The 20,299-nt window shown below is 51.7% G+C and overlaps 2 protein-coding genes and 2 non-coding genes across 4 annotated transcripts; 2 read left to right on the top strand and 2 right to left on the bottom strand.

The window, feature by feature from the left end:
* Positions 1–759: 759 nt before the first annotated feature.
* Positions 760–3,590, top strand: dcaf7 (ddb1 and cul4 associated factor 7). Its single transcript, XM_057015469.1, has 7 exons — positions 760–1,131; positions 1,432–1,590; positions 1,663–1,774; positions 1,860–1,978; positions 2,064–2,273; positions 2,398–2,515; positions 2,621–3,590. Exons 1-7 carry the CDS (start codon positions 994–996, stop codon positions 2,791–2,793), a joined length of 1,029 nt encoding a protein of 342 aa, XP_056871449.1. The 5' UTR covers positions 760–993; the 3' UTR covers positions 2,794–3,590.
* Positions 3,591–3,928: 338 nt separating this feature from the next.
* trnac-gca (transfer RNA cysteine (anticodon GCA)) lies at positions 3,929–4,000 on the bottom strand. The gene has a single exon. It is a non-coding gene; the product is annotated as a tRNA-Cys (tRNA).
* Positions 4,001–4,524: 524 nt separating this feature from the next.
* On the bottom strand, positions 4,525–17,627 carry kcnh6a (potassium voltage-gated channel, subfamily H (eag-related), member 6a). Its single transcript, XM_057015446.1, has 16 exons — positions 17,105–17,627; positions 15,430–15,660; positions 14,166–14,315; positions 13,956–14,059; positions 13,525–13,834; positions 13,228–13,430; positions 8,990–9,433; positions 8,477–8,894; positions 8,065–8,264; positions 7,694–7,946; positions 7,193–7,386; positions 6,962–7,061; positions 6,594–6,881; positions 6,338–6,521; positions 5,878–6,085; positions 4,525–5,803 (listed from the first exon to the last, which is right to left on the bottom strand). Exons 1-16 carry the CDS (start codon positions 17,178–17,180, stop codon positions 5,528–5,530), a joined length of 3,639 nt encoding a protein of 1,212 aa, XP_056871426.1. The 5' UTR covers positions 17,181–17,627; the 3' UTR covers positions 4,525–5,527.
* Positions 6,235–6,306, top strand: trnac-gca (transfer RNA cysteine (anticodon GCA)). Its single transcript has one exon. It is a non-coding gene; the product is annotated as a tRNA-Cys (tRNA).
* Positions 17,628–20,299: the final 2,672 nt, after the last annotated feature.

Genomic DNA, 20,299 nt, shown 5'->3' with positions numbered 1-20,299 from the left:
CCGCCCAGCGGCCACAATGCGGAACTACAGGTGCGATTTGTCAAGCGTAAAATAGTGCGACCAATATACTTCCGGTAAAAAATATTAAAAATATTGGTAATGAAAAGGAGAGTGAAGGGCTGGTTCATTCAGGTGAATCTATTAATGAGAATATAATAAATAATATGTATGATAGGAATATAACAACTATGTCTCCGATATATAAAGAAGGCAGAGAATTACCACAAGATAAATTCTTTTTAATCAAGATTTAGATTTAAGAGACTTGGATGACTGAGAACTTAAGTGGTGCGGGTCAATAGCCCAGAGCAGAGTGGGAATTTTATAAACAAAGTTATTTCTTTCATTTTATTATTTTCACACGCTTGAGAAACAGATGATACTCTGGGTTTCAATTTTATGAACATCCAAATCCTTTAAGGCAACGAGAAATGAAGATGTAGAGAGGAAAAACCTTTAAAGGCCATTCGAGGGGCAGAAGACATTAGGTTAATTTGTTTGTGATATAATATATATAACATATATAACAGGGTTAGTTGGCTGTAGAGCTCCATGAAAAGAAAGTTTCCCAAACCACCTCATGTGTGTAGTTCCAATAAAAATGTAAATAACAAATTGAATCAACTGCTAAAAGCTAACATGAAATTCGAATTCCTAAAATCGGCAGGTAAATAAATCCGGTTGACGTTCCAGTTGAACAGATTAACGTCTTCAGTGATCTCTTGTTTTGAAAATATCAACCGGAAGTCTCTTGCCAGCCGATGATTTTTTTTTAACTTGTGGACGCAACGAGCAATGCGACTCTTTGTTAAACGAAGTGGTACAAAATCCTGCTTTTATATTATATTTGTTTAAATAGATGTTCGCTACCACAACAGCTGTTACAATTCCTCTTACGCGCTAAATCGCTGGTAACAGTTTGCTGGCCGGACTACTTATTTCGCAGTTTGCTAGCAGTAGCGTGTTAGCTGCTCCAGACAACAGTTCGGGAGGATGTCGCTCCACGGGAAAAGAAAAGAAATCTACAAATACGAGGCGCCATGGACGGTGTACGCGATGAATTGGAGCGTCCGTCCAGACAAACGCTTTCGCCTGGCCCTCGGGAGTTTCGTGGAGGAGTACAACAACAAGGTGCGTAGCGGCCATTCATCAGCGAGCTAGCGTGAAGCCAAAGACCGTAACGTTAGCCAGCTAGTGCTAATGCTAGTTGTCTTACGCTGCACAAGATGAATAATCTTAATGTTTGTTTTTGTTCATAACAGTAATGCGAAAGCACCAAAAAAAATCCCCGGACGCGTGTAATAAATGCTCTATTTCAACGGGAGAATCCCAGCACTATATATAGCTAAGGCTATTTCTAACCCGTCGCCATGCCGATAGATGAGCACTTCTTCCTGCAATAACAAGTCATTTGTTTTTACCCGTTTCCAGGTTCAGCTGGTGGGTCTGGAGGAGGAGAGTTCAGAGTTTGTCTGCAGGAACACGTTTGACCATCCTTACCCCACCACAAAGATCATGTGGATCCCCGACACCAAGGGGATCTACCCAGATCTGTTAGCCACCAGCGGCGACTACCTGCGAATTTGGAGGGTAGGAGCAGATGGGTTGAAGACGATCAAAATGTCCCTCTCATGCACTAACGTGTTCGCTTGTGTCACCCAGGTCAGCGACACAGAAACCCGCCTGGAGTGTTTGCTAAATAACAACAAGAATTCCGATTTCTGTGCCCCGCTCACCTCTTTTGACTGGAATGAAGTCGATCCCAATCTTCTGGGTAAAGATTGTTAGCGCTGTTAGCAAATACATGCTGGTTGCTGTTTGACTTGCTGACCACTTTGCCCCCCCCCCCACCCTCGCAGGCACCTCCAGCATCGACACCACCTGCACCATCTGGGGGCTGGAGACGGGTCAGGTATTGGGACGAGTCAACCTGGTGTCTGGACATGTGAAGACCCAGCTGATTGCTCACGACAAAGAGGTCCGTGCTGCTGTGCAGCGTGTGGTTCTGCGCACGGTTCAAGAGAACGGTCCAATCAACTGTGTGTGCGTGTGTGCGCGCGCAGGTGTATGACATCGCATTCAGCCGTGCGGGAGGTGGAAGAGACATGTTTGCGTCCGTGGGAGCCGACGGGTCGGTCCGGATGTTCGACCTGCGGCACCTGGAGCACAGCACCATCATCTACGAAGACCCGCAGCACCACCCGCTGCTCCGCCTCTGCTGGAACAAGCAGGACCCCAACTACTTGGCCACCATGGCCATGGACGGCATGGAGGCGAGTCCAGCCCTCGCCGCCCCCCCCCCCCGCCCCGCCTTTGTTCCGTTAAACCTCGGAACACCGGGAGGTTTTTAGGATGGGAAAGACCCGGTTTCAAACGTCGTTGATATCTGTGTTTCAGGTCGTCATCCTGGACGTGCGCGTGCCGTGCACGCCGGTGGCGCGGCTCAACAACCACCGCGCGTGTGTCAACGGCATCGCCTGGGCGCCCCACTCCTCGTGTCACATCTGCACGGCAGGTAACCGCGGTTACAGAACCCAACCGGAGATGTCAGATTTGTCGACGCGTTCCGCCGCCGCTCTGACCCCGACCTTCTCTGACCCCGACCTTCTCTCCCCCTCAGCCGACGACCACCAGGCCCTGATCTGGGACATCCAGCAGATGCCGCGGGCCATCGAGGACCCCATCCTGGCCTACACGGCCGAAGGGGAGATCAACAACGTGCAGTGGGCCTCCACGCAGCCCGACTGGATCGCCATTTGCTACAACAACTGCCTGGAGATCCTGCGCGTATAAGGACACGTGTGGACACGATAGTCAACGTTCCCGGTGGAGGACGGGCGACGCCTGCGGCGCCTCCTGCTGGGGCTCCGCAGTAACCCGGTTTACACTTCCTCCATTTTCTGTCCTCCGTCTTTCTTCTCTTCTCCACGTTTAAAGCTCTTATTTATTTGGCTCACAGTTCAGTGTTGGGCCTCTCGGGACCCCCCGAGCAGGCGCCTGCAGAGATTTCGCGATGTCGTGAGCGCCGTCTGTCCGATATGTTCAGAGAACGGCCGCCTGTTTGAGAAGGTGACCCCCCCCCGTGATGAGTAGGAGTGTCGTAGACTTACTGTGGACTCGAAGCGTTCCGATATCAGGTGTTGTCACATGGGTGTGTTTCCGCTTTTCCTGTAAATGAACCGGAGGGATCCATATTGTTACTGCCGTGGTGTGTTTCTTTTTTTATTTCAGCAGACGTGTACAGCAGCACTCAGAACCTAGCGGAGCAGCGTCCTCTAAGCATTCGCTACACCCTTTTTCTGGTCTTTCTTTTTCCGAGCGGACGGTTGTTCTCGGGCGGCAGGATTTTCCGTGTCGGGGGGGGAGAGTTGAACAACGTTTCTCCCCAGTCTGCCTTTTGGTTTCTCTTTTCTTTGGAACATTTTAATGATCATGTCCTTGTAGCATGCCATTACAAGGCAAACTGTACATACATATAAATATATCAACTTAAGATGTCGGTAAGCCAAGTGTTAATGTTGTAGCTTTTTCATAAAGTTTATTATTGAATTTGCTCTAATAAATTGTATTACTCCATGTCCTAGGACAAACGTGTCAGTGTGCTGCCTTTGTTGGAGTTTGTTTCCTGGAATCACTGAACCCCGAGGAAAGAACTCTTCCTGCCGTCTTCGTTTTGTCTGGCAGGAAAACAAAGTTGCGAATATTCCGATCCAAACTCGGGGATATCGTTGGAAGTGCCAGGATGTCCTCTGCTGGGCACGGCATGATTTAATAAGGGAGCTCAAATGAATCAAAGGATGTAGGTCGAAAACCAACGCCTGCGTGTGTAAATACAGAATAATGGTTTCACGACGGTATCGGGGTATTTACGACACGTGACGGCTTCAAGAAAAACATGTACTAAATATAATTGGAAACAAGCAAAATGAGGGGGCACCCGGATTTGAACCGGGGACCTCTTGATCTGCAGTCAAATGCTCTACCACTGAGCTATACCCCCGACGTACAGAACAGCTGACGGTAGAAATTATGAACATTCTCAAGCATCATCTATCGCTACATGGTTGTTCTTTTTTTGTACGCACGCCGATAGCGTGACAGTAAAGGCTGAAGGAGAGAAAATCCCCATAGATGGTTCAACAAGAATGATTCAATGTGTGTTTGATGCAGATTCGACCGGAAATGAATATCGCGTTTACCTGCGATGAGATGTCGCCCCCTGGTGGAGCAGCGCTGACACTGCGGCAGCAGCAGTCGTAAAATTAACTTTGAATAACTGTCTAAAAGTTAAAATTTGGCTGCCGTATTTATAAATATAGATATATATTTAAATCAATTCATTAATATGAACATTTACAAATGCGATTTGTGGACCACTGGCACCCGTAGGCCGCTAAACGATGTTATTATTGTATTATTGTTAAAATCGTTTTACAGTGAACACATGCATTAAATAAACACATGCCTCTGCGTGTCAGTGCTTTTCTGAAAACTCTGGGAAATAAATACTGTGAGGACACCTGGTGTAACAGCACTGCATTTAATCTAAAAAAAACCCAACCCTGAATAACAGGAATCTGTGCTCCAAGAAACAATTAACATAAATATAAATGCCTACTTAAAAAGCCAATACATTCACTGTGTGGTTGCATGTGGGGTAACAGGAACAGTTTCAGTCTAGTCCATCAGGTCTGAGCACGCTGGAAAACATTTGAGGACTGAACCGACGCCAAAGGAAGCAAAACCAGGTCAACATTTATGGAGAAAAGACAACTATAAGTGCAAATGTACAGTCATCTACAAATCAGCCCTGCTCTGTTTGATTGTGCGCATTTGAACCCTTCTACTGATAAAATAAAACATCCTGCTGTTCCATGGTTATGTCAGAAAGCAAAATATGAGATGAAAATGATCCTGCATCCTCTTGTTTCACAGTATCTCAGACAGCAACATGTATGTCTGATATCTTCTCCAAAAACACCAAAACCGTCGCATTTCTTTCATTTAAAACTCTCGGTAACATATTTATTAGGTGTGTCTCCCTGTAACCGAGACAAAAAATCGAAATCAGTTCGCACACTGACATAAACACACAGACGTTGAGTCTCCTTCCCACTGTACATCCAATCACAGGTGGCCTTTCGGGTTCAGTCCAACCGACTATATATCTGATATACATATATATATCAGATATATAGTCCATATATGAGTATTGGCTGAGATGGCAGTATGAGAAAACTCAACATGGCGTGATCAAGTTGAGGTACAGGAAGTGGGAGGAAGCGGGCCTATTTATACACTTATCAACCATAACGGTGCACAGCTGCAGTTTTTGAGAGCTCTCTTCAACATTGAACCCACGGCGACGCCACAGCTGCACGTGCAGGTGTGCGCGCTGTCCAGCCGGATGGACGAGGACAACCGTTCTGTTCGCAGGACGTGAAGGAAGGAAGGAAGGAACGAAAAGGAATTAACAGAGCGGAGGAAGATGAACACGGCGGTCCCGTCCACACGCGTCAATGGCGTCCTAGCTTCCAGGCAGGACGGGGTCAGAAAGATGCCTGTGGATGTCATGCACCTCTGTGGACAGCTGCAGGTGGTCGGGGAGGGAGGGGAAGCGCTGGCTGCTGCAGTGCAGTCTGGGAGACTCTTCTGCCAGGCGAGGGGGCGTGAGGTCCACAGGGGGCAGATGTGGCTGGGCGGACTCTGGAGACATGGACATGGTGTCGTCTGAGGCCACGGTGAGTTGGATCCCGCTGGAGAGGGAGTCTTTGGATTTGTGCTTGAGGTCGGGGTCCGGACTCTGACAAAAAGACGACCGTTTAAATAAACAGAGCGTTTAAAAAAATATGTGGTTTAAGTAGTCAAAGGAGAGACCTGTAGGAGCGAGGAGGTACTGTCCATGTGGGAGGCCTGGATCGGAGGGACCGAGTGGATTATGGGGGCCCCTGTGCTGTAGAGGGTGGTGGGGTGAGGCGGGTGAGGGCCGGGGGACACGGCGCTGTAGGCCGGAGGCACCGGCGCCATCTGCCTTTGTAAGAGCTGCAGGATCACGTTGATGTCTGCCGTCATCCGTGTCTCCAGTCTGGATGGAGGGAAAGAGAAAGCACCGTTTTCAGAGCAGACCTTTACAAACGGGTGGAGAGGAACGGGTCAGGGACACACACTCGCCCCCCCCACACGCTCTTATCTTTATTTGTCTTTCCTCGTCTCCTCCCCTGTGCAGCCAGCGTCGGGGGTATAGCTCAGTGGTAGAGCATTTGACTGCAGATCAAGAGGTCCCCGGTTCAAATCCGGGTGCCCCCTCCTTTTGTCCCGCTGGCGTGAGAAAACTGACCTGTTTAACTGGGACTGCAGCAACTCCAGTCTGGATTCCAGCTCACTTGGTCGATCCTCAGCACAGGGCGGAGGGTGGGAGCCGGCCCGGACCGACGACGCCCTTATCTGGCTCTCGGAAAACTGACTGGCCCTGCGTTCCGGCCAGTATCCGTACAGACCCGGGACGTTGAAAGAGGCTGCCGCTGCGGAGCAGAAAGGCCCGTTACTCACCTCTGAGGACACATTTTCAATAATCGAACATTCCTGGACTCAACCTGGGTACGGCGGCCCTCCGAGGTCCACAGAAGGCCCCAATCCAGCTGAGGGCCCGCTGTGGGGCACGAGGTTGAGCACCGTGGCAGGGTAGTCTCTGCTGTCTCCACCGGGGGGGTACATCTCCACCCTGTTACGGTCCACAGGCTTCATCTCTTCGTCGCTGGACTGGGAACAGATGCTAACGCTGCTGCAGAGGTCTTCCCAAGGTGACTCTGCCATGGTGCCCCGGTGGTGGTTCACCATGTGACAGGACTGATCGTGGTAAGAGTCTTCATGGTCCGTGCCGTCTGCCCACACAGAGTTACAGGGGACTCCGTCATTCCTTGTGAGATAACAGGAGCACTTGGGTTGTGTTGCCCCCACTCACCAGGTCGGTTCCGACGGCGCAGGGAGCTCCTCCGATGCCTCGCTCTTCGGTAGCTACAGTGACAGTCTCTGTCCGGACTTGGCTGGTTTATTCTATCTGCCTGATACAGATCAGCTTAAGTGACTCAGAAATCTACATCATATATCACACTTGTGTAAATTATGGTTAGTAATTATTGACTGGAGTGGAGTTACGCCTCCAAACGCGTCATCGCCCCCTGCTGGCACTCACATCTCTGAGGTTGAGGGTAATTTCCAGGTTGTTCCAGAAGAGGTTGGAGAAGTCGGGGTACATGTCCAGCACCTCCAACAGGTCATCTCTGAGGATCTTGTGAAGGTCGCAGTAGGTCAGAGCCCTGACATCAGCGTTCGATTTCCCCGGCCTCCCGTACAGGTTGATCGACTCGCCAAATATGTCATTCTTTCCTGCAGAAATAGCAGCAAAACAAAAGACGAGCGAGTGTTAGACAAAGGAGAGATAACGCAAACCTGTTCACATCGCTAAAAAGAAATGACCTTTGGAGTCTGGATCTGACTGCTGCAACTATCGATGATCAATGTTCACAGTGAAATGGAAGTGGAACTCTGCCCAAGCACCTCTGGCTGTTTGTTGTAAAGGGCAATGTGAGTGTGTGGCTGAACGCTTTGGAGACCGGAGGGGGACTCAACAATGGTATAAGAAGGCTGGTCATTGAGAGGCGTGGCGCGTGTGGCGTGCGTGTTTGCCGCTCACCCAGTATGGCCACCACCACGTCGTTCCTGAGGATCTCGATGGAGCCTCTGGAAATAAAGTAAAGGGCAGTGAGGATGTCCCCGCTGTGGACCAGAGTGTCACCGGGCGGGGCGTGGGTGGTTCTGAAGCGCATGGCGAGAGCTCGCAGGCAACCTTTGTTGGCGCCGCGGAAAGCTTTGCAGTTCTGCAGCAACGTGCGGTTCAGATGCAGGCAAATGTCAGCCTGCAGACACTCAGGGAAGCCCTTTAGAACCTGCAGGGACACAGAGCATGCTGTGAGTAAAGAGCCAACTTTTAGAGGCCCATCAGGCCCAGAGTCGAACTGGGAGGCCTCTGCAGTCAGATGCTCCGCCCCCTCTTTCCCAACTCACTGCATTCATGTCGATCCCGTTGGTGTAGGACCAGGCGTGTTGGAAATACTCCTCCAGTCTCTGCCGCAGGCCTCCGGGGATCTGGTGGAAGCGGATGAACTCTTTGACCCGCAGCATCTGCGTGTGGTAACGGGCCGTGCCCGAGTACAGTCTCTGGATGATGGCCGACACGTTGCCGAAGATGCTGGCGTACATCAGAGCTGCGCGGCACAGACGACAGAGGCCGTTTAGCTTTGCACAGTAAAAACACCATCCTGAAAACGTGAAATCTGAAGCTCGGCTACGCCTCGTCCGACCGGGATTAAAAACCTCGTCTTGCACTGACATGGAAGCTGTTCTAAACTGCCTCAGTTAACGAACGTCGGAGAACGCGAGCGAGCATTTGTCCTTTCATTTCAGCCCTCCTACTCACAGCCGATGAGCATGACACAGATGGAGAAGATCTTTTCTGGGTTGGTGTTTGGGGAGACGTTCCCAAACCCCACACTGGTCAGGCTGCTGAAGGTGAAGTACAGGGCTGTGACATACTTGTCCTTGATGGAGGGGCCAGATTCTGCGTCGCTGTCATTGTACTGTTTACCGATCTGTTCGGCCAGGTTGTCCAGCCAGCCGATCTTCATGACGCCGATGCGGGCGGAGCCTGTGCGCTCCATGTTGCCGATGGCGTACCAGATGCACGCCAGCCAGTGGGCGATGAGGGCAAAGGTGCACATGAGGAGGAGAAGGACGGCGGCTCCATATTCCGAATAGCGGTCCAGCTTCCGGGCCACGCGGACCAACCTCAGCAGTCTGGCTGTTTTCAGTAATCCAATCAGGGTGGTCGTCTGGGGCTGGAGGAGGAAGCCAAATTCAGATTAACGACAAGATACACGTCTGTCCTGAAGGTTCAGGTGTTGTGACTGTGTTGTGTGTGGGGGCCACTGACATCCACTGCGTCCCCGTCTTCCTCGGACCCGGAGCGGAATATGAGCAGATCGAAGGGGATCGCTGCCACGATGTCGATGAGGAACCAGCCCTTGAAGTAGTGCTGCGCGATGCGCCCGGGGTGGCTGACCACCTCCTCGTTTTGGTTGACGTAGGTGGTCCGGAAGTTGATGAGGATGTCCACGATGAACATGACGTCCACCAACAGGTCCACCACGTTGAGCGGGTTGCAAGTGTAGCCGCAGGTGCGCCTCTGCTGCTCCTCCACCTCGTTGAGAAGGAAAGCGGCCGAGTACGGCGTGAAGATGGCGGTGTAGATGACCAGCAGCAGGATGACCCAGTCCCACACCGCTTTGAAAGGGCTGTAGTGAAGGATGGTCCATTTGTGGATGCGTGGGGCCTGGAGCTTGTACTCTGGGAGCACGTCCGCGCCGAGAGACAACACCTGAGGACGTACAGGGAAGAACAAATGCATTTGGTCAACATGCCAAACATTTTCTAATGAGAAGAATGAGGACGATCCTCACGTGCGGGAAAAACTGGCACCGCCTCCAGGGACGTTTATGTGGTAGAAATAAAGCATCAAAGTCAATCAAACGAACGGACAACTCACTGACCGGCACAACCACTAGAGCTTCTGTGTGCAGGTCCTCAAGTTCACCACAGCAGCAGACAACCAGACCCTTCCAGAAGCGCTGAAGCCCCCCCTGCCAACCAGGCGGTCTCCTCTTGCCCTTCATCACCTTCGCGCGGTCCCCCCGGCTCAGCCTCAGCTGGAGCAGAATCTGTCCTCTCTCTTCTGAATCCGACACGCTCTGAATTCAACAGCTGCCGCTCTCTGAAACCCGTTTTATGCCCACCACATGACCCCCTTTCTGCCAGCGTTGTGCTCAATTGTGCGCCGGAATGAAGGGCACACGTCGATTCGGCGCCATTCAGATGAGCCTCTTTAGCTAATTCTGGACGGCTCGCTGACTCTACGTGGCCGACTTAACCGTCAGGGCTGGTGTGACTGTGCAGCGGCCTCATCCACCCGCTCCCCAAAACTTCCGGACCTCATTTGTATTCTAGTTTGAATAAATATGGTCAGAATTTCCATGCAGAAGGGGCCGGATCAGAAACTGCCTACGTGCTGCACACACACATTCACACAGGAATTGTACAAAAATATGTCACACAATGACCAGAAATAGTCAAAAGAAACTTCTCATGGACAAAATCTCTCCAGCAGTGTGTGCTTGGCCATATACGGTTAAGAAACACAAAGGACGGAAAGAGCGTTTTTGTGCCGCTCTGCCACGCCGGCGACGGGATGCTCCGCGAGGCAATCGGCAAATTTCACTTTGTGCCTCAGCAACTGAGCAGATGTGGAAAGGCAGCGCGTTAATGAGGCCATAAACACTCGCAGGCGCTCATCCGAGAAACGTGATTGACGTCCCCCCCTCCGTTTCATAACGGCGGGCGGCGAACGACTGCCACCGCCGGCTGGCACGCATCGCCCCGGCGCCGCGGCCCGGCGAGGGAGCGGTCCCCAGAAAGCAAGTCGAGCTGCAGCGTCTGCGTTCAAACCCGGGGGGGGGGGGGGGGGGGGGGGGGGGGGGGGGGGGGGGGGGAGGCAACGGTGTCGACCTGCAGAGGTCAACAGGTGAGCTGGGGGAGGAGGGCGACGCGGACGCGGTGAGGGGGACCGCACAGCAACAACACACCACAGACAAACAAGCGGGGGTGGGGGTTAAAAGGAAAAAGCCAGTCAGTACTCACAGGCTGAAGTTTATGCTTGAAGCTCATGCTGGTGCGCAGCGCCGCGGGCTAAACAAAGGAGACCAGAGACACGGAGAGGGAGAAGGCAACTTGGTCCACCCAGCACATCCTCCCCGCCTGTAGCCCAGCCCTCGCTCTGGGATCCTCTTTCAAACAAATTAAATGATCCTTTGCGGCGCGTGACGACATCCGCCCCCACCACCGCCGCTCATTAAGCAGCTGCCAAAAGTTAACGTCGTCCCGGCTCGACCTCGGGAAAGACCGTCGGATCCGGAGCCTTTTCGCGGGCATAAGACGATGGGCGTTTCTCACCCGCCGCGACGTCGCCAACGTTGGGCTTAAATAATCGTGATTTATTAAATCTTGTCTTGTGCGTGTTTCAGAGGACATTGTTGCCTTTTGGGTTGCTGGAACTTTCTTGTATGGGAAAAAAAAAATGCTTTTTAACAGAAAATACAACCCAAGAGGAGGGAAAAGTTTAGGAAACAGGTGGAACTCTGGTGGTTGTGAGTTGTTATGGATCCTTTAAGCATCAGCAACGCGTGCTGGCCTTCCTGACATCTACCTGTCAATCTGCAGCTTCTACGAAGGATCAAACACAATTGCAGGAATGGAACCTCTTCCATTGATTTCTCTTCATTTGTCCAGTGATGCTGCTCTTGTGTAACGCCATCGATCGCCTATTATCTGTAAATGTTACTCCTATTGAATGTCAAAGAGATTATGAAGCCGCGAGAGCCGCTACAAACGCAGCGCTACAATCCCGGCGCTGGGAAAATCCAAACAAAATCTGCCGTGAGCCGAGTCGCAGCCAGGGGGCACAATACAAACACACTTCTTCCTTAAAGTAGCACACACACACACTCACACTCACACGCACACACACTCAGAGCTACAAGGGTTTTTTGCATGCATGTTACTCGTCTTTACAAGTGACAGTCGAATCAATGGCGCCGCGCTGTGCACAGCTTCGTGTTGTGCAGACAAATCGATGCGAGCGCAGATCAATGTCAACCTTCATTTCCCTTCTGTAAGGTGCGAGTCCAAATCCAATTACAAAGGCAGGGCAGCAAAAAAAGCATTGTGTAATAGAACGGGAGTGAGCTACGGCCGCTGAGAGGAAGGGCCACATGATCTCTGGACTCCGGTGATCAGCACGTTTGGACATTGATTTCAACAGCGAGTCAGTTCCAGCTGTTTAACCAGGATAAAAAGTCGGACAGATGCAGATGTGGGAGCACGACAGCCCCCCCCCCCCCGGCTTCCATTAGCCTCATGGGCCAAGGTCAATAAACTGAGCGCCGCTCAATGGCCTCGCAGTCGTCACCATTTTCATCATCGGGCCTCTATAGAACTTCTGAAAACCACACACACACACACACACACATCCTTGGATTTCCACCTTTATGAGGACTTTCCAGTCCATAATGCGTTCCCCAGCTCCTTACTCTAACGGTTAGAGTCTAACCTGAACCATCCTGACTAACGTTCCTGTCATGGTTGTATTTAGAAGGCCCGGCCAAAGTGTCCTCACTTAGCTAGGAGAATACAGGTTTTGGTACTCAGTATGTAGCAAGTACAAGAACACACACACACACACACACACACTCTGCGGTATTTAAACACATTCGGACACGTTTAACAACTTTACACCCAACGAATGCAGGAAGACAAAGCCACAGAACAAAACAAAAAGGAAACTTAAAGACTCGTCAACATCCAAAGGCTCAACACGACAATAAAACCTACCGGACAGAAGTCAGCAACGACTTTGGGAGTAATTGAATGTGAGCAGCACTTTCCGTAAACGACGGAACAAACGTTTGACCTGGATTCAACAAGCCTCAGATTGTTTTTACAGAAAACAAGATTAAGGCGCGCGGCCTTGGACCATAAATTGTCTGCAGGACAGGAGACATACCAGCGGCAAAAAAAGCAACAAGCCGCAAACGCTCCGCCGACACAGGCGGACGCACTTTTTGTCCAAACTTGTACATGGTGTTTGCCGGACTCGAGATAACGAGTGAAATGTTCTGCCAGACTTTGTTTCGAGGCCTTCTGATGGTCGGGGGGCCGCGTTGCGGCTACACGGAGGGGCGGCGAGCTTTTGCAACGCTCTCCAAAACGAGCGGATTCTGCTTCCTGTCTGAAAGTCACAGTAACTCCTGCGCTCTCGGCCTCACCGACGGGTCCGTCTCACATCGGAGGCGTGATCGGCTGCGTTGCGTTTGTGGCGGCATCGATGTCGCGCCTCGTGCGAAACCATTAGTTCACACCTCCCTCTCTATCTGACGCGAAACAGGAAGCGTGTGCAGGTGTGGTTGTCCTGACAGTAACTGGTCGTGACATTGTCTCCTACACACACACACACACACACACACACACACACACACGCAGCCCCCCGGTGAGCAGCCTGAGTAATCTTCCATTACAGAGACGCACACGTGGGCACCGAAGCTTCATGGACCTCCTTCTCACCTGCGTGACCTGCGTGACCTTCTCCGTGACGTTCTGGGTTCGGTCTTTGATCTTGCTGGGGGCGATGATCTCGATCTCGGTGGGCGACGGCGGGATCAGCCTGTCCGAGCCGAAGGACAGGGTCACCTGGGGGATGCGGCCGACGGCCCGGGGCCTCACCAGGTCCGAGTCCGACGTGGAGTTCAGAACGCTGGTCTTGAGATCTGCAGAAATGAGCGGCGACATTGGCGTCGGGGTCTGAAAGCCATTTCAACGCCGCCATTTTGTCCCCAAACAGCGATGGCGCCCGACACTCACTGTTGCTTCTCCTGGGGTCACCGGGTCGGCTGCTCCAGTCCGACCTCATTCCGTCGATGTCGTCCAGCGACGAGGCTCGCCGGATACTGCGCATGCTGTCACGGGAGCAGCTCCGAGGGATGGATCCCCCCGGGAAGGCCGCGCTCGGGTCCAGCCGGTCCGGCAGCAGGGAACGCTGCTGGGCCGAGGAGAGCGCCGCCGGGGAGGGAGGTTCCAGGTCCTGTTCTATCAGAGCTTCCGTCTCAGACTGCATGCAGCTCTCTTTGGACGGGATCCGGAACTCTTTGAGAGGGACGTCCTCGCTGTTCGGCTGCCACGTGCACGGAGAGAGAGAGAGAGAGAGAGAGAGAGAGAGAGAGAGAGAGAGAGCGTTGTCACTCATTTTAAATGCTTCCTTTTCCAGTCAGGTGTCCACCAGTCGTGCGCCCCACCTGCAGGTAGTCCACCACCACGCCTTCAAACTGGTCTTTGGAGAGCGAGGGTCGCCTCATGGACCGCAGCACCGGCAGCCTCATCTTCAACTTCCTGTTCTGGCCTGAGACACAAACTGGGTTCAGGAGTGTGAAAGTGTCCTGCGCCACTTCCTGAACGGTGAGGGACGATAATGAGGACAGAGGACCAAGAAAGTGTAAAAGCATTACAGTAAATCCACCCCTGGGCGACCCGCTGCCTCAGGCCCGACTTGGTGAGGGAATGATCGATCAGCTCCTGGAAATCCAGGATGAACATGATGACGACCCCGTCCTCGTTCTTCACGGGGACCACGTCCACCGTGCACGGTCGGCAGGTCCCTTTAAACACACGGACACAGACATCAGCGACACCTTTGTGTCTGAGTTACACACCCTCAATCACAGCAGTCCTCTTTTCTCTGTGTGTGTGTGTGGGTGTGTGTGTGTGTGTGTAGCAGGCTATATTTTATAAACGGAAACCACGAGACGGAGCGGCAGAAAGGAGAGAATAAGGGGGCAATTTGAGGGTGTGAGGGAGGTGAAGCTAAAAAAAAAGCTAAATGAGCAGCACGTCGTTCAGGTTTGACTTCACTCTGCAATCAGTGGGGTCTAAAAATAAACCCGAGACAGCAGACGACACACACACACACACACACACACACACACACACACACACACACACACACACACGGGCGGCCTGTTCCAGCCACGTTCTTCCATAAACTCTGACAGCTTTAGAGTGAAGGTGAAGGCAACAGAAACGGGCTTCCTCTCCTGAAAGATCCTCTGTGCGTTCTGATTCGGCCCAGCGGGACGCAGGCGACAAAACAAAGAGATGCTCGGGGATTTGAGCCCGCTGCCTGATTACATTTCCATGACAACAGAGCTCAACACCCCATGCCCAAATGGGCAGTCACAGAGGGGAGTAGTAGACGGTAAACCCGAGTAACCAGAGTGAAGAGCTCAGTTAGGCTGAAACTGGGATCTGCTCCTTCGTTTCCAGTCACCTTCCATAGGCATCTGATGACATCACTGGCCCCGCCCACTGCACCCGGTGAGGTCTAATTAGCCCGGGTAATTAAATATACCTGAGCGGGCGAGCGGAGCCGCTTAATTAGAGGAATCGGCTGTCAGAATCAGCGCAGTAGGAACGTGGTCCAGCTGAAGGGGAACAAAAGGGAGACGCTGGAGTCAAGAGGAAGTTTTTAAATACCCCAGGACGGTTGCCACCGCCAACGCCATCAGACCTACAATTTCGCCCCCGCGGTGAAATGGCTGCTATGACAAAGCGTCATCCCTACATAACTCATCTCCAGAGGCAGCTGGGGGCTCATTAGCTATACATTCAGCCTTGGACCACCACTGAAACCTTTTAAGCTGTATCTCAAGGCCCAGATGTGCTGTCCAGATGCTTCCTGTGTGATTCAAAGCCTTCTTTAATCTCCAGCAGTACCTTCTTTAGAGTAGTAGAGGATCTCCACCCTGCGCTCCTCAGAGCCCAGCAAAGCCTGGGCCAGTTGGGCCACGGCGCTCTTCATGGTCCCGGGTCCCACCAGGAACTGGCAGGTGCAGGGCTGCTGCATGATCTCCGCCCGCGTGAAGCCGAACATCTGGCAGAAGCCTTCATTGCAGTAGATGATCCCGCAGTTCTCGATTTGGGCGTTGGCGATCAGGAACTTGCGGTCTGGTGACCGGAGAGACACAGTGGGTCAGTTCACGCCGGCGTCAGGAGACGCGCGCCATGTCGCGCATGTTTACAACAAATGGACCGCGCGAGCACGTGGGCGGTTCAGTGGCCGCGTCTGAGGCATCGATCTTTTATCGGATCTTTTTTTTTGTCCTCAAAGCCTCAATTAAATGTGCTGTTTGATAAATCGATGGTGCTGACAGTCAGGATGATGTTCTCAGGTACAGCAAATTTTTAAACGTGGGCAGAATCACGGCGATGGCTAACGTCCGTTAGCCAGGAATTACTCGGCACAAATGACTTGAATGCTGTTAGTGCTCGTTATAAACTGATAAAATCACAAAGTGACCTAATTTTGTGCCACTTCTTCATAAAGGTCAAAAGACTTTAGCTAGCTATTGCGTTACAGTCCTGGCGAGCTAGCTTTATCACCTGTTTTGTAGCTTAAGCGTATAAACTCCATCTTCAAGCCAAATCTTGATTTTTTACAGTTAGAACTAAAAACGGACACATTATTTAAGCATTAGGAAACAACGCAGACGTCATCCATCTCGCCAATATTTCCCTCTCACACCTGCTCTCAAAGTAGCTTATTGCCGCCCGTCTGGATTAGCTTTTAAATTTGACCTCTAACCTGTAACAACAGTTTTCCTGCAGGATCTGACAAGACCGGCTTTTTAGTTGAATTTGAATTATCTGCTTTCTGGAAACAAGTGAGAAATGCAGACTGTTGAGGCTTTTAAGAGCGAGACGGGAGGCCGACTTTGTTTGGAGGTCGCTAATGGAGAATTGGCCGAACGAGGCCCCTGCGATACGTGGCTGAGCCTTTTATCCTCCTGTGGTGTGACTGGGTGGAACTACTCTCCCAGTCTGCTGCCCACACACACAGGAAGAGCACGGTCGTCACACGGTTGCTAAGCAGCGCTGACACGTGCGCTCACCTGGTCGTGCGTGTGCGCGACCACCAACCAGCACACAGGTGAGGTCTGGGTAAAACTCTGAGAAAGTTGTCGGCTATCTAGTCTCCCTCCCTGTGATCTCGGAGGCTGATCTCCAAATCAGATGAAAGGCTGAAACGTCACATTAAATAAAAACAAAGAACATGGAAAGGAAACAAATAGAATCTCGGAGGCTGATCTCCAAATCTGGAGATCAGATGAAAGGCTGAAACGTCACATTAAAAAAAACAAAGAACATGGAAAAGAAAAAATAAAAAGGAGTAAATGCATAACAAATCTGAGGTCTCAGCAAGAATCCCGATGAGCAAAAATTCATTTGCAAATATCAAAGAATTAAGAATGTTAAATATTCCGTCTTTTGTGCCGTTTAAATCATTAAAGCACAACAAAAAAGGCATCAAAGCCACTTTGTTTCAAAGCTCTAGATATCTCTGCTGTTCTATGATGGCGTCCAAAAGTCAAGTCCAACAGCGAGCACTCACTTTGTTCGTCGAATTTCCTGATGATCGTGTCCAGGTAGGTGTTCTGGAGCGCGACGTGACCGCGTCTCACCGGCATTTTGCTGCTGACAGGTGAGACTCCGCCGACACATGGACCTCGGTCCAACTAAGTCGCGAATAAACCAGAGGGAGAATCCCAGAATCCGCCTGGCGAGGGGATCGGCTCCTGATGGAGGAGTGACGGATGATGGAGAGAGGCGCCCCGGTTGCCAGGGAGATGGCGGATGCGAGGTGTTGGACGCTGATGTGACTTAAAAGCACCTTAAAAACACGCAGAAAATAGCGACCGAAGTGCCGGGAGCTCTCTGCTGCCCTCGGCGGGGGGGTTGCGGAGCGGAAGCGCAGCGATGCGGGTTTTATAGCCGCGGAGCGTCCGTCCAGTTGGGGTAAAGACGGAGGAGAAACTCCGGGTTGCCACTTTGCCCTGGATCCGCCGCCGTTCTACCGCCCGCCAGGCTCAAGAGCAGCGTCAAGCCAGCGTGGTTTCACAGGAGCGGAAGTGACATCGTGGCCTTTCAAAATAAGGTTTTGAACGGCTACACGCACATATTTACCAAATAACTTTTGTTTGTTTTTTGTTTTGTATTAGGTGTTGATGAAAATAAAGTATCTATATGATTTATATTAAGCTGATCTCCCATTGGTGCACATAAATCAGCTGAGCACAGGAATTCTAAAGTTAGAGGTTAAGGCTTTAGACTGAAAAATTAACAGTTTATTGTTGGTGATTAACATTCATTCTGAAAGATGAACGTCAACAGCAACGCAACAACAACAACTGACAACTGTCATGAAAGGCAATCCTGGACATCAGCGCCATTTTATTGTGAAATCCGTGTTTTAAAGTCCCTTTTATTTAACAATGGATGACTTGACAGAGGTCTGACAGTGACAGAGTGCAGATCCACATCAGTCCACTCTGGCTCCCTCCACATCAAGACTCTGGGCTCAAAATAGCAGCATCCCCTCTGAGTGGCTGCCATACACACCGCTGAACTATGATATTAATCTATAGTCTTGATAAGCTGTACATGGCAGCCGTGTGTGTGTGTGTGTGTGAGTGTGTGTGTGTGTGTGCGTGATTGCAGAGGGGGCTTGGAAGTCCTGTCTCTTTTAACCCTGTCAGGAATATCTACACTGGTTTGTGCCAACGGGAAAATCAAATGCAGACGTGATGAATGATGACATCCTGTTTTACAAACAACAGTGGCACTAAAGCAACCGCGGCGCCACCGAACCATCTACGGTGTAACCTGGAAAGATGGCGTGCAGAGACTGGGCTCCGCGTTTTATGGGGACAGAAGCATCCACGGTGGAATTTATTAGCCCGGCTCCATCCTACAAACTACGAGGACACACGAGGTCCAAACGAGCTGGATTCAGGCTCATGCATCTTGACTTAATCATCGTCCTGCCAGCGCTGTTGTGCCAACGGAAAGGTCACATTGACAGGCTGTAAAGTGGCGCCCTGACACTCCTCTATGCTGCTGTTTGCTACCAGGACCCACGATGCCGAGGCCGCCTCGGGATTATCTCCCCTTTGGAAGATCACGTCTAAATTATGGAATATTCCGATAATCCCGGCACATCCAAAGACATATTGTGATATTGTGGTTCGGTGTGACGGGGAAGGAGGGGGTGGGCGGGGGCGGGGGTCCCGCAGACAGGCGGAGGCGCTCGCTCTGTGTTTTGTCTCGATGGCCTCGAAGCGGCCGAGGCTAAAATTAACCGAGGAACACGCATGACTCCCCGGGAGCCCCCCCACCCGGAGTCAGACGGGAATACAGACGCGAAGAGGTGAACAAGCGAGGACACGAGCGCTGACCCCGCGCACATTTCCCGGCATCCTTATCGTGAAAGGCGAAGGCGAGCACTCTTCTTTCCGATATATGGCATTTTGCATCCCGCCGTCCCCACACTTCCAGTTACAAGATAATGAGCTCCGAGCCGCACCTCTCCGTCACCTTTTGACCTTTTCCCAGCCGCCTGGAACCGACTCAGGCTGATCTTCATTCCTGAGACGGGAGCCAGACACAGAAGAACTTGACACTGACGGCGCGTTCCTGTTGGATTTGCAGGATAAAGAGATTAAAACAAGCTGAATTAACAGTGTGGACTTTCTGTCTCTTCTCGGAGACGTTTTCATAAACCTGAGGTGTTTTTGACAAGTCGTGCTGTTTTTATCTGCGTCGACATTTCTGGCCTATTTTTGACCGCAACGATCCTTGTGCCCGCTTACACTGTAACACCCAGAACAACGTGTGACACCACGGAGACGGAACCCATCTGTTCTGGTCTCCGCGGAAACAACCGCTGTTGGGACGTGTTCCACACGGGGGCCTCTGTGTGAGACAGGCATGTTCACATGTGCAGCGTCTTCATGTGAGGGGGGGGGGGGGGCGGGGGTCCCGCAGACAGGCGGAGGCGCTCGCTCTGTGTTTTGTCTCGATGGCCTCGAAGCGGCCGAGGCTAAAATTAACCGAGGAACACGCATGACTCCCCGGGAGCCCCCCCACCCGGAGTCAGACGGGAATACAGACGCGAAGAGGTGAACAAGCGAGGACACGAGCGCTGACCCCGCGCACAGTTCCCGGCATCCTTATCGTGAAAGGCGAAGGCGAGCACTCTTCTTTCCGATATATGGCATTTTGCATCCCGCCGTCCCCACACTTCCAGTTACAAGATAATGAGCTCCGAGCCGCACCTCTCCGTCACCTTTTGACCTTTTCCCAGCCGCCTGGAACCGACTCAGGCTGATCTTCATTCCTGAGACGGGAGCCAGACACAGAAGAACTTGACACTGACGGCGCGTTCCTGTTGGATTTGCAGGATAAAGAGATTAAAACAAGCTGAATTAACAGTGTGGACTTTCTGTCTCTTCTCGGAGACGTTTTCATAAACCTGAGGTGTTTTTGACAAGTCGTGCTGTTTTTATCTGCGTCGACATTTCTGGCCTATTTTTGACCGCAACGATCCTTGTGCCCGCTTACACTGTAACACCCAGAACAACGTGTGACACCACGGAGACGGAACCCATCTGTTCTGGTCTCCGCGGAAACAACCGCTGTTGGGACGTGTTCCACACGGGGGCCTCTGTGTGAGACAGGCATGTTCACATGTGCAGCGTCTTCATGTGAGGGGGGGGGGGGGGCCGACAGTTGGATGACAGGTCTGGAG

The sequence above is a fragment of the Takifugu flavidus genome, chromosome 18 (genome assembly GCF_003711565.1).
Source record: "Takifugu flavidus isolate HTHZ2018 chromosome 18, ASM371156v2, whole genome shotgun sequence".
NCBI lineage: Eukaryota > Metazoa > Chordata > Actinopteri > Tetraodontiformes > Tetraodontidae > Takifugu > Takifugu flavidus.
Note: the sequence above shows the minus strand (reverse complement) of the source record. Positions and strands in the feature narration are given on the sequence as shown.

Bases quoted from the DNA above. Each gene is read 5' to 3' on its own strand.
- dcaf7 (XM_057015469.1), top strand. From the start codon at position 994: ATGTCGCTCCACGGGAAAAGAAAAGAAATCTACAAATACGAGGCGCCA. The intron at 1,979-2,063 runs GTCCGTGCTGCT...GTGCGCGCGCAG, and splicing joins TGATTGCTCACGACAAAGAG to GTGTATGACATCGCATTCAG. The intron at 2,274-2,397 runs GCGAGTCCAGCC...TCTGTGTTTCAG, and splicing joins TGGCCATGGACGGCATGGAG to GTCGTCATCCTGGACGTGCG.
- kcnh6a (XM_057015446.1), bottom strand. From the start codon at position 17,180: ATGCCGGTGAGACGCGGTCACGTCGCGCTCCAGAACACCTACCTGGAC. The intron at 15,661-17,104 runs GTGAGTGCTCGC...TCCGGTCACCAG, and splicing joins CAGGAAATTCGACGAACAAA to ACCGCAAGTTCCTGATCGCC. The intron at 13,835-13,955 runs GTGGGGCGCACG...TGCACGTGGCAG, and splicing joins TGGTGGTGGACTACCTGCAG to CCGAACAGCGAGGACGTCCC.